The 12767-nt window shown below is 42.7% G+C and overlaps 2 protein-coding genes across 2 annotated transcripts; both read left to right on the top strand.

The window, feature by feature from the left end:
- Positions 1-84: 84 nt before the first annotated feature.
- Positions 85-11969, top strand: actn2b (actinin, alpha 2b). Its single transcript, XM_057046717.1, has 21 exons — positions 85-327; positions 2560-2674; positions 2745-2864; positions 2974-3060; positions 3134-3221; positions 3444-3522; positions 4873-4954; positions 5017-5102; positions 5190-5282; positions 5432-5662; positions 5801-5948; positions 6075-6225; positions 8029-8137; positions 9180-9320; positions 9396-9578; positions 9681-9815; positions 9939-10118; positions 10206-10352; positions 10593-10658; positions 10778-10936; positions 11112-11969. Exons 1-21 carry the CDS (start codon positions 202-204, stop codon positions 11268-11270), a joined length of 2685 nt encoding a protein of 894 aa, XP_056902697.1. The 5' UTR covers positions 85-201; the 3' UTR covers positions 11271-11969.
- Positions 6475-7625, top strand: LOC130533394 (uncharacterized). Its single transcript, XM_057046741.1, has 3 exons — positions 6475-6609; positions 6697-6755; positions 6849-7625. The coding sequence occupies exons 1-3, from the start codon at positions 6587-6589 to the stop codon at positions 7520-7522; spliced, it is 756 nt and encodes a 251-aa protein (XP_056902721.1). The 5' UTR covers positions 6475-6586; the 3' UTR covers positions 7523-7625.
- Positions 11970-12767: the final 798 nt, after the last annotated feature.

Here is a 12767-nt window from a genome sequence, read left to right as displayed (position 1 = left end):
GGGTAAGGGTGTGTGTGGGTGTGTGTGTGTGTGGGGGGGGGGGGGGGCATCACGTGACTCTTCAGTACTAATGACGCCGTCGCGTCTTGATTTGGGACAACCGGGGACTGACATCTGTCGGGTCAGGAGGACAAGGGCGAGTCAGAAGACACCAGCCAGGAAACAGCGAAGCTGTCGGTGAATTGAGAACTTTGAGTCACAATGATGATGATGATGGAGAACACGGTGCATTATGATAATGGCTACGAGGACGAGTACATGTTGCAGGAGGAGGAATGGGACCGGGACATGTTGCTGGACCCTGCCTGGGAACAACAGCAGAGGAAGGCAAGTCTAAGGAATACTTTGCAAAGTTATCCATCACGCATTCTTTACAGAATAGAATTTGACACATATTCTTCTCAAAGTTCAATTTAAGTGATTTTTTTTAAAAAATATAAAAAGACATAGTTGATTCAGTTTATGTACAGAAAGTGGAATTTCCGGCATCATCGTCCAGAGATTGTCGAAAGAGGGGTGCACATCCGGTAATCTGTTTCAAAATAAAGCGCTTAATGGCCAACGTCTTTTATTAACCTAGTAAATACAATAAAACTGTTTCATTCACGGTGCTACTGCCATCATCTTTTTGGCTTTTGGTCGATTTGAGAACACACCTTTTTGTACGGTAGTCGTAGTTCGTGGAACCGGAAGTGTTTCTTCTTTGCAGTGCGAAACAAAATTAAAGTTGACACAGTCGGTGGTCAGCGACCAGGGTTGGGAGGCTTGCTGGGATGCGGTGGTGGGTACCCGCTAACAATAGCTCTGCCTTCCTGCAGCTCTCCGGACTGCTGCCTCTCCACTGATACGCCTGGAATGTGAGCTGTCAACAGATGCTTCTAACACATGATGACGCTCTCGGTATTAGAATGGACGCTGCATCTAATTTTAACCCCAGACCCAAAGGCATTATTGTAGGGTTAATCCAGTGTCCTTGGTTTGGAATTCTTTTGTTTATAGAAAGTATGAAGAACTACTCTCTTCCATCACACCAGCTCAATATAGCCCCTGCCTTCCATACTTGGTTTTAGGGCTTAGAAACAGTTGGGTTATGCCACTACACTAGCCACAAAAGAACGAAACCCACAACCCTGTGTCACCACCAAAGAAATGACAACATTTTGTTTTGTTTGCTCAGTCCAAAAACCCAAGGTCCGTGGTTTGTCCCCACAGCCGTTTCTACTATTTTTGTTTTTAATGATCATAGTTTGGAGTTTATAAGCTGTCCAGAAGCAGCTGCTTAGGACAGCCCAGACTGACAAATGATGATTGCAGTGAGTAACACTGGCATAGGGTTTCTTTCTGGCTCTCTAGGAGCTGATGAGGATACTTTGTCCCTGACCAGGATGTTATATATACCTTATACCCCTGCTTTGCATCCCCACACAGCTTTTGTTTATCCATCAGGGGGAACTTTCAGACGCCAATTTCAAATAATACCCTCAAACTTTTTTCTGTCTCCTGCCACGATGCAATAGTCTATTTCAGTTTTAGCAGGCATGTTAGCCTCCTCACACTGTGGTGGGTTCATGCTGATTGATGACCTCTCTTATACAGGTTTATCAAGAACACTGGTGAAGTCTTTGATGTTGCAGAGGGTGGTAATTCTGTACTGCTGGGCTCCTCTAATCAATAGGCTGTTCCTCTAATCAATAGGCTGTTCCTCTAATCAATAGGCTGCTCCTCTAATCAATAGGCTACTCCTCTAATGAATAGGCTGTTCCTATAATCAATAGATGTCTCATCTAATGAATAGGCTGTTCCTCTAATCAATAGGCTGCTCCAGTAATCAATAATCTGTTCCTCTAAACAATAGGCTGCTTCTCTAATATTGGGAGGGGGGCAGGGGGCCATGTGGTTACACAGAGGGCAGCAGCTCATTGTTACGCACTCTGATTGGGTCTAGTAATATGAAAATATCGAACTGTCAACCAGAAAAGGTCCAGTCCACAAGCAAAGTTGTTAAGCCAGTCTTGTCTGGGGTCAGAGGTCAGACGCCTCAGGATAAGGCCCAGTGTGACCTGCACGTGCACATCTCCTCATTGTTTCATCCATTACTGTTGGCAAAAGGAGCAACACGGGACAGAAGTTGCCACTAAACCTGTGACATTTCCACTCACGTTGATGCCCTGAATAGTTTAGATATTTCTCCTGCAGGTCTGTTATCGTGAGGCTCAGCAGAGCAGTCTAATTTTAACACCTTCTATCAGCTGGAATGTGGTCTGGAGCTTTATCCACACAGCCCTCCGATGCTAACTGTTAAGGAACTTTGTCAAAATAACACAAAGGATCGACAGTTTCTCAAAGTAAATAATGTGGACAGTGTAAGCTAACAAGCTAATTCTGACACAGAGCAGCAAAGGTCAAAGGTCAAAAGTGATCTGTTAAAATCTTGTGTATGTTTTCATATTGTCATTTCATTCTTTGGTAAAGAGGCAGCAAACGTACTGCACATTTAAGCCCTGGATGGTTGAAGATGACATAAAAAGGTTGGTCATGTGAAACTCTTTGTGGTCTTAGACCTTTACGGCCTGGTGCAACTCCCACTTGAGGAAGGCTGGAACTCAGATTGAAAATATTGAGGAAGATTTCAGGAATGGACTCAAACTCATGCTACTTCTGGAGGTGATCTCAGGTGAGACTCCAGCTCTTTACTGATACATCAGCAATGGGACAAACTTCTTATGTTTGTCTTTCTTTATCAGGAGAGAGATTACCCAAGCCAGACAGAGGAAAGATGCGTTTCCATAAAATCGCTAATGTCAACAAAGCTTTAGAGTTTATCTCAAGCAAAGGAGTAAAACTGGTTTCTATTGGAGCTGAAGGTATCAGAATCTCTCCTCGTCCACTAGGAATTTTTGTAAATCCCAGCGCGATCATCACATTGAGCACTGGTTCACAGCTTGTTGACCAAGATGGATGTTTTCCTTTCAGAGATTGTGGATGGAAATGTGAAAATGACTCTGGGAATGATCTGGACAATCATCCTCCGCTTCGCCATTCAGGACATTTCTGTAGAAGGTGAGAGCCTGAGCTTCAGCATCTACCTGATAGAAATGATTTTGGTTGCGTTACAGTTGTATGTTTTCTTCAGAAACGTCGGCCAAGGAGGGCCTACTTCTGTGGTGCCAGAGAAAGACTGCCCCCTACAGGAATGTCAATGTTCAGAACTTCCATGTCAGGTAATGGGACTCATCAGTTAGGTATCTCATTATTTTCTTCATGCCCGTAGCTAACCATAGCTATTCTGGACAAGGGATGATACATATCAGGACACATTCTAACACTGATTTGGGTTGATTTGGTACACCAGACATATTTGCTGAAACTGAACTTCAGCAGCTCTGCCAAGTCGATACGTCTGAACTGACGTGCTGTTCTCTCTACTCATCATCCCGGTAAAGCTGGAAGGATGGCCTGGCCTTCTGCGCCCTGATTCACAGACACAGACCTGACCTTCTCGACTACTCTAAGCTCAACAAGGTGTCATGTGGTGTCACTCCTAACGGGGATGCTGTGTCTCTAAACACTAATGAATGCTTCTTACAAATTAACACCTGTGAACAAACATGAACATATGGGATGTCTCAAAAGAAGCAGTTTGAGTTCTTGAGCTCTTTCATTAGAGGAGTCAGGAGGAGCCTGTTTGCCCGATTAGAGAGTCAAAAGACACACAGCAGCATGTCAAAGTTCCTCATGGTGCCATTAAGTGTCCAGCTCGTGACAAGTCAGCAGGTGATCCCTGTAAGAGTATATACCCCTCAGTGTAAGTGAACAAACAGATGAGGGCCTCAGTGAGCTTTTGTTGCATTTCTGGTGTGACACAATGAAAGAAATAATGTGCATGTTTATGCTTCAGTGGTCACAGGAACACGAGCCAGCTTCTTCATTCACTGGTTGTCCAGAGTGTTTCCCAGTCAGCGGCTGTCTGCTCCTGGCAACCAGGAAAACATATCAGAAATGACTGTTGCAAAAATGACTGTCCTTATGTGTCAGAGAGACAGAGAAAACAACAAAATGTAATGAAACAAACTCCCATCACCTGGTCTCATAAATATTCACACATCCACTCACAGTTTCCAGATCTGCTCTTCCTGCCTGGAGACAGTTTTCAGTAGCAGGCAACTGTTAAGTCTGGCTCCAGGTGAATGTATTTGCTAAGCCTGCAGTTTTATAGCCAGCTGAGATGGCACACACACACACACACACACACACACACACACACACACACACACACACACACACACACACACACACACACACACACACACACACAGGCCTTGGGGCATCCTTCTATCCCTCTACCCTTCCATCAGTTCATTCAGTCATCATTTTAACTCCCCACCCTTCCACTCATCTCTCTGTCCCAGTATCAGTCTGGTAGCAGCTGGTTCTGTCATGTAATGCCAGCTTCAAGTGGGACAGTGAGGGGGACAATAGCTGAAGCATGATAGCATGATCCTTTTATTCCCCCCCCCCCACACACTCATCCACCTCACTGGCTTTTTTTTGTGTGTGTGGGGGGGGGGGGGTGCTATAAGCTGTTGTTTTCTTATGGTCTTAAAAACAGGAAGTCATGGCAGTGGGAAGAAGTTATCCTTAGCTTTACCTTAGCCAAGTTATCCTTAGTGGATACAATGAATTAACAAAAAAAAACAGGATTTTTGCCAATTAATGTCTTTTCTAGGTCTGTGCACAACAGTTAGATCTGTAACACATGCACGTGCAGTAGGTGAGCAGGGAGTGAGACGTGTCCACCATAGCACAGAGGTCAGTGTGGTGGCATTTTAAGTCCAGGATTGTTCTGCAGTGAAATTGTGTTTCCTTATATAGGATGATCCTCTGGGCAACCTAAACCTGGCTTTTGACATAGCAGAAAAACACCTGGACATTCCCAAAATGCTGGATGCAGAAGGTAACTCAGGTTACAGTTAAACCTGTTGTGTGCAAATCTGACCTGACATGTTTTTTGGACAGATATCATTAACACCCCAAAGCCCGATGAACGAGCCATCATGACCTACGTGTCCTGCTTTTACCACGCCTTCGCTGGAGCTGAGCAGGTGACTAATTTCACTTCTGAAATTTGAGTCAGAGAATTTGGACCTGGTATTCTAATTCCCTTACAATATACGCATATATGAGTTTAGGCAGAGACGGCTGCTAACAGGATCTGTAAGGTGCTGGGTGTCAACCAGGAAAACGAGAAAATGATGGAGGAGTACGAGAGACTTGCTAGTGAGGTAAATGATGTCCCTCTACACCAAAAACCTAGTAACTATGACAAGATAAGACACAAACTCATAATCTTTGCTGACATGCTGTTATCTCAACACGGAGGTCTCTCAGTGCTCTTGGTCTTCACTTGTTATGTTACGGTTTGACACTCCAGCTGCTGGAGTGGATCCGCCGCACCACCCCCTGGCTGGAGAACCGAACTCCTGAGAAGACGATGGCAGAGATGCAGAGGAAGCTGGAGGACTTCAGGGATTACAGGCGCCAGCACAAGCCCCCGAAGGTGCAGGAGAAGTGTCAACTGGAAATCAACTTCAACACCCTGCAGACCAAGTTACGCATCAGCAACCGCCCCGCTTTCATGCCCTCCGAGGGCAAGATGGTATCGGTAAGCCAGAGTTTTATTATTCTTGGTCATTTACAACTTGTGTTTACTTTTTTATGTGACACATTTATTTTTCACATCAGATAACTAGAGGATATTGGAAGATTCAGCTTGTTTACTCATTCATTTGTTTAAATTCAGGACATAGCCAGTGCGTGGCAGGGCCTGGAGCAGGCAGAGAAAGGCTACGAGGAGTGGTTGCTCACAGAGATCCGCAGGCTAGAGAGGCTGGATCACCTAGCTGAAAAGTTTCGCCAGAAGGCAACAAATCATGAGAACTGGGCGAGCGGTGAGATATATGACTTCATCTCTGATGTTTTTGAACGTCTCAGAGTTTGCCTTTAGCTGTGGTTTGATTTCCATTTCCTGTCTAATCGCCAGTCCAATTTGTCTCTTTTCATGCATCAATATTCAGGTAAGGAAGTGTTCCTCACCCAGAAAGACTATGAAACAGCCACACTGACAGAAATCAGAGCATTGCTCCGAAAACACGAGGCCTTTGAGAGCGATTTGGCAGCACATCAGGACAGAGTGGAGCAGATTGCTGCCATTGCACAGGAACTTAAGTATGTACTCAATTTAACAGATATCAGCACTCCTGTAGGTAATATATGCATATTGGCTCTGCAAACACACAATGCTACAGAGCCAGAGTGGGTTTGATATTCTAAATGTCCAGGAACACACATTTGGCTGCATTTTACTTGGAAGAAATGTTGGAAGGTAGATTTTGACTGGCGCTACAGGTGATATATGAACCCACCTGTTCTCAGAGAAGTGCTCAGCACTTCAACTCATCCTGAGGCCTGCTGACATTTTCAATCAGCACTCAGTGAAGAACAGCTGCCCATCGTTATCTGTCTGGATCCTTTCTCGTATTTAACTTGTGCTCATTTGGACAAAGACAACATTTCAGCATTTCGGAGAATGGCCATTATGTTTTCTACAAGGTATGTGATGGTATTTTTTCTAAAGTGTACATGTTCTTTCTTTGCTTATATTTTAACATCCCTCCACTGACTCTGGTTCTCTGACAGCCAGGTGCTGCTCCTTTCACTGCTATGCTGGAATGTCCTCTGTTATCCTGTTAAAACAGGTAAATGTGTATCTTCACTGACATCATCATTAATAACTGGAGTAGACCTGTCAGTTTTTAATGATCTCTTAGCACAAATTTCTCTTGTTTAAGGCTGGATCCCACAGGAGTCTAATATGGGTGGTGCTGCTAAAATGGCATTTTCTGCCCCCCATGTTTCATCATGGTTTCCTCCTCCGCCTACTGATCCAGATCATCCTGCCATCTCGTTCCTTCATGATCCAGACCCAACAGGAGTCCTCTCGAATAGCAACTCTAATATCGATAATCCATCTTGGTGGAATCCAGTCCTCAGTTTTGATGTAGTCAGAAATTCTGCAACTCCAGATTCTGCCTCCAAAACTTCTCACTACTCTGTCACAGTTCTACCCCCTCCCCCTCCATACATACCCAGGGAATTTGAGGCCTATGTGGGTAATTTGAAGCATGGTAATTCAGAAATGGAAGCTGAGGAGCAAATGTTTAGTTCTTTTGGTCCATCTCCACAACCTGTCTTCCAAGCTGGAGAGTTGAGTGAGTATGAATCCATTTTGGAGTATGGACATGAAAAGAGGGAAACGGAAGAGGAAGTGTTCATGCCCCATTACTCATTTCCTTCACAAGGCTTTTGGGAGTTGCCAGTAGTTTTTAACTCTGCCAGTCCCATGCACTCATCTTCTCAATGGCTTCAAGCCAACTTAAAATACCCCTTCTCTGGTCCAGTGGCCCCCCGCATGCTGTCTCACTTCCATTCAATGTATGACGGATTCTACTATCCAAAGGATTAACATAAAACATGCAACTGGAAGGCTCTTGGTGACTTACTGAATTCAGATATATGGTGATGTGTTCATGTGTCTTCTGAAACTAATAAAATCCACTCCATATAGATTTCAAGGTCTTGGTCATTCTATATATGGATTTTATCTATTTATTTATTTATTTTTATATATATATATATATATATATATATATATATATATATATATATAAATAAAAAAAAACTGGAGAACCTTTGTACCTTAAGACATAAAAGTGATTATTATGACCTGGGCTTCCAATCCATCATAATCAAAATTAAGTTATGGATAATATGGTTTTGGTTTGAAACAAGTTTCTGAAAGATCTCTAAAATACTTCTTTTGAAAGGTGGTCTAATAAATTTAAGTTACTTTGTAAGCTGTGGAAAAACTGGATAAATGTATTATTTGTATCAATATTGAGTTGTATAATGGTCTGTAGTTGTATAACGTTGGTGCAGTTTGATATAGTAATAATCCCCCCCCCCCTCCAGTGAGCTGGATTATCATGACGTGGCTGCTGTGAACCAACGTTGTCAGAGCATCTGTGACTTGTGGGACAAGCTGGGAACCCTAACCCAGAAAAGAAGAGAGGCACTTGAGGTGAGGCAACAACTGCGGCTGTGAGTTTCACACCAGGAGTGTTTCCATTATTGTATCCTTCCCTCTCATCATGATTGTCTTGTCTTTACAGTTCTTGCATGTAGTCTGTAACTCATTCCACAGGAGTGCTGTTGTATGATGAGCTTCAGTTAACCCTCCCAGGATTTTTAAAGAGGGACTTCTGAGGGTTTCGTGTTCCTTCTTTTAAGAGAGTTTGTTTTCCAGGCGTAGATGTAAACGTGAGATTTCTCAATGTAGTTCAGGGTTATATTTGTTCCATAAACTTTTACAAAGCATCATGTCAGTCTTTCTTCTAGTTTGAATCGCTTTCCTTAATGCAGCATCTCCAGTGTCATTAGCTTCCACAAATTCCTATTGAACCAGGGTTTTTTAGATTTCATCTGAACATTGACATTAAATCTGCCCATCACAGAATAAATTTTGTAAATGAAAGTGTTCCACCCTTTGTTCAGATCATAGGAAACACAACTGAAGTTGCATCCAAGGGCAGTTGAATAAATGGGCAGTGTAAGCATATTTAGACACCTGTCATTGAGATGTGAGCAATGCAGGCCAAGAAGAAAAAATATTTGGATCCCCTCTATATTACCTGACCCTGATAGGATAGTGAATTGGGATGGTGAAGGAGGGGATAAGGTGAAAGAGGTGTTGAAGTCCTGCCAGTAACATCACTGGCTGGAAGCCCACTTAGCCACTTCCTCTGATCCATGTTGCTCATTTCAGACGAGCACATGTTTGAGGCCCTGGGAAAAGGGCCAAGCAGCAGGTCTGAATGACAGGGACAGGTCTGTTTTCTGTCCATCATCCCCTCCACACCATCCCATACTGAGGGTGGGGTTAGTGAAGCCATATCTGTGTAATGCACCCTGAGATTAGGCCTCAGAACAGGTGAGGGCATGTTTGTTTTAGGAACTTTAGTGAGAGATGTGACGATGGCAAATTATTAGGCTGATTAGGGATTCTGGGCTGGGTTGGGGCTTAAAATGACATAATTGATATTTGATACATGTAATCCTCCCAGAGGACAGAAAAACTGCTGGAGACCATTGATCAGTTGTTTCTTGAGTTTGCCAAGAGGTCTGCCCCTTTCAACAACTGGATGGAGGGAGCTATGGAGGACCTGCAGGACATGTTCATAGTGCATACTGTTGAGGAGGTCCAGGTGGGTATCCATTTCACTCAAGTGTAGCTGGATGGTTACAGCAAAAAGCAACATCAACAACCTTTATCATTCCAGAGTCTAATTGCAGCTCATGAGCAGTTCAAAGCTACTCTACCTGAAGCAGATTCAGAAAGACAGGCCATATTGGGAATCCACAACGAGGTGTTGAAAATTTCCCAGAGCTATGGCATCAAGGCCAAGATCGTCAACCCCTACAGCATCATCACAATCGAGGAACTTCTCAACAAGTGGGAAAAGGTAGCTTTAACCCTCACATGCAGACAGCGACAAAACACGCAGCTGACGATGGATGCATCAACCATAAGATGGGAATGTTTATGGGTTGCGTACATCCCCTAGGTGAAGAAGCTAGTTCCTCAAAGAGATAGTGCCCTCCAGGAGGAGATGGCCCGCCAGCATGCTCATGAAAGGCTGAGACGTCAGTTTGCTGCTCAGGCTAATCTCATTGGACCCTGGATACAAACGAGAATGGAGGTCAGACCTGCTGGCATAACACAGAGACACAGTTCAAATTTAATCTCAAAGCAAATGATGTCCAGGACTGAAGGCAGCTTCACGGTTACAGTGGTGTTCTTTTTGCATGTGCTGTCCTCGTAGGAAATTGGCCGATGCTCCTTTGAGATCGGAGGCACTCTGGAGGACCAGATGACCCAGCTGAAACAGTTTGAGCACGTCATCGTAGCTTACAAGCTCAACATCGACAAGTTGGAAGGAGACCATCAGCTCATTCAGGAGTCACTGGTGTTTGATAACAAACACACCAACTACACCATGGAGGTCCAGTATTCTATTATACAGCTGAACATTTGATATCATGTCAAGCTTCGATGTGCTCAGACTTCTACTGCGTCTCCTCATAAACAGCACATCCGTGTGGGATGGGAACTGCTTCTCACAACCATCGCTCGTACCATCAATGAAATCGAGACCCAGATCCTGACCCGTGATGCCAAAGGCATCAGTCAGCAGCAGATGAATGAATTCCGGTCGTCCTTCAACCACTTTGACAGGGTACAGCCCATTTTCAGTTACCTTTTTGAAACATCTGAGCTAATGAAGCGGTAGCAGAGGGAAATATAATGATAACCGTCAGTTCAGAAACTGTCCTGTAAATGTCAACATTATGAAGTTGTTTAGTTGTTTAGTAAAAGTCTCATTAAATTCAACCCTGCTGAAGAATTTAGATGCAGCCACTGTTAAACTGGCTCTATTCTACACTTTCATATTCTCTTCTTTGGTTTCGTACTACAGAAGAAGACTGGAGCTATGGACACTGATGACTTCCGAGCCTGCCTCATCTCTATGGGTTACGACCTGGTACGATACGATAACTGTTTATTACCCTAATTACGACTTGTACAAACTGTCTTGGTATGGTTTTGCGAACTTTGGTATGATGGTATTTGTGACATAATTTTCCTGCACCTTATCTTCAGGGGGAGGTGGAGTTTGCTCGGATAATGATGCTGGTGGATCCAAACGCTACAGGAATCGTCTCTTTCCAGTCTTTCATTGACTTTATGACCAGAGAGACTGCAGATACCGACACTGCCGAGCAGGTCGTGGCATCTTTCCGCATCTTGGCAGCTGACAAGGTATGTGAGGGGGTGTGTGTTATTGTGGCTTAGCGGCATATGAACAGATATTATTAGCAGAGGCTAATCTACTTTGTTCCAGCCGTTATTGGGCTGTGGCATGTTGATTTATGAAGTATAACTTTGCTCATATGCTTAAAATGGCAATGGGAGCTTGTCCATTTTCTTTCTGCAGCCCTACATACTCGTGGAGGAGCTGAGGAGAGAACTCCCCCCAGAACAAGCAGAGTACTGCATTCTGAGGATGCCAGCCTACAGTGGCCCTGGAACACCACCGGGGGCGCTAGACTACACTGCTTTCTCCACTGCCCTCTACGGGGAGAGTGACCTTTAACTGGCGACAAAGCCAAAGATGGATTAAATATGTCAGATGAAATGCAATAGTTTGTTGATTAGTTCTATGGAACTTTTGGATGAAAGTCAGGCTGCAATATAAATAAAAAAAAACAACCTTTCTTGGACATGAAAGCCCTAATATTGGTCATGTACTAATTTTCAAGGAACTGTTTATGTGCCCAAATATGAGCAGTAAACTGCATCACTGAAGGTGTAATGGTCACTTCTAAAAACATGACTACCATATAAAAGCAGAAATTGTCATTGAAATTTCCCATCAGTATCTGTATCTGCTCAAATGAAGTATTGAAATGTTATTTAGGAGTCAACCAAAATGTGCTCAATTTATATTTAATGCCAAAGATAGTTAAGACTATTGTGCTGTTCAGACCTTTAAGAACAAAAGTCAAATGTCTTGTGCTTTTAGTTTAAAAACTCAATGATGTGTTGAGCATCCAAGTTAAGATATAAACAGATTTTTCTGACCAGCTGAACAGTTTACTGGAGCGTATTCACTTTCAGGCTCAGCTGAAAGACACTGATAAATATTTCACTGATATTTTTTCCTAATCTGAGAGCTTTCATTTTTTTTCTCTTGAGGCCTGTGAAAATCATGGCTCAGTTCACAAATTCATTGCGTTAAACTTTGTACTCGAGGCAAATGGTTTCATTGAATAAAATATTTGACAAATTCCAACATATTTGTCTTTGCATATCATTTCCTAAAAACCTAATTTTTATTCATTTGTATTCTCAACAGTACTTCAATTTGAGAGAAGTGTAAAAGGTTTAACATTATTTAACCTCCTTAGACCTTATGTCCTATGGGAACATATGGGCATAAATGTTTTAGGTTTCAGGGTGTTAAATTGGGTTAAATAAAAAAATGACGTTTTAAAAAATATCAAATCTGAAATCTGGTGTGACTTTTAGAATATTACTGTAAACAGTTTCTCTGAATGAAGGAAAAGGTTAGCACTTTTGAGGAACTTTGATGCATCAAATGAACTCTACTATAAGTTTATTATATTGTCCTTTAGTTGTTTGTAGGTCTTTTTTTTTAAAGAAAATACTTTTTAAATCATGCTGTGTGCTACCATCAGGAAAGACGTGACATCAGTTTATCTGTTTGTGTCAAATTAGGCAATAGCTGCACCAAAAGGTTTAGGATTCAAATAATTCAATATTCTTTAATTATTTCTTTAAAATAATTTAAAAAGCATACTTGGACTAATAACTAGTTTGAATAATCTGCAGATTGTGGTATTTGTAAAAGCAAGGAAAGCCACCAAATATAGATTATTTTAATATTGTGTTCTGGGAGAGCCTTTGAGATTGAGGAAAGAGAAATTTAATTTAGACAGAGGTTTGAGTGGGACATGCCAACAACTACAATTTTGACTAAATTATGGAAGTTAGGCGATTTCAGAACTGAAGAAGCCTTCTGGATAGAAGGCGAAACGTCTTCAAGAGAAGAAACCCAGTCCAGTTGACA

This window comes from Takifugu flavidus, chromosome 11 (genome assembly GCF_003711565.1).
Source record: "Takifugu flavidus isolate HTHZ2018 chromosome 11, ASM371156v2, whole genome shotgun sequence".
Classification (NCBI taxonomy): Eukaryota; Metazoa; Chordata; class Actinopteri; order Tetraodontiformes; family Tetraodontidae; genus Takifugu; species Takifugu flavidus.
Note: the sequence above shows the minus strand (reverse complement) of the source record. Positions and strands in the feature narration are given on the sequence as shown.

Coding starts and splice junctions, on each gene's coding strand:
- LOC130533394 (XM_057046741.1), top strand. CDS start 6,587: ATGGCCATTATGTTTTCTACAAG. Junction 6,610..6,696: donor GCCATTATGTTTTCTACAAG/GTATGTGATGGT, acceptor GTTCTCTGACAG/CCAGGTGCTGCTCCTTTCAC. Junction 6,756..6,848: donor CTGTTATCCTGTTAAAACAG/GTAAATGTGTAT, acceptor CTCTTGTTTAAG/GCTGGATCCCACAGGAGTCT.
- actn2b (XM_057046717.1), top strand. CDS start 202: ATGATGATGATGATGGAGAACACGGTGCATTATGATAATGGCTACGAG. Junction 2,865..2,973: donor GGTTTCTATTGGAGCTGAAG/GTATCAGAATCT, acceptor TTTTCCTTTCAG/AGATTGTGGATGGAAATGTG. Junction 5,283..5,431: donor ACGAGAGACTTGCTAGTGAG/GTAAATGATGTC, acceptor TTGACACTCCAG/CTGCTGGAGTGGATCCGCCG.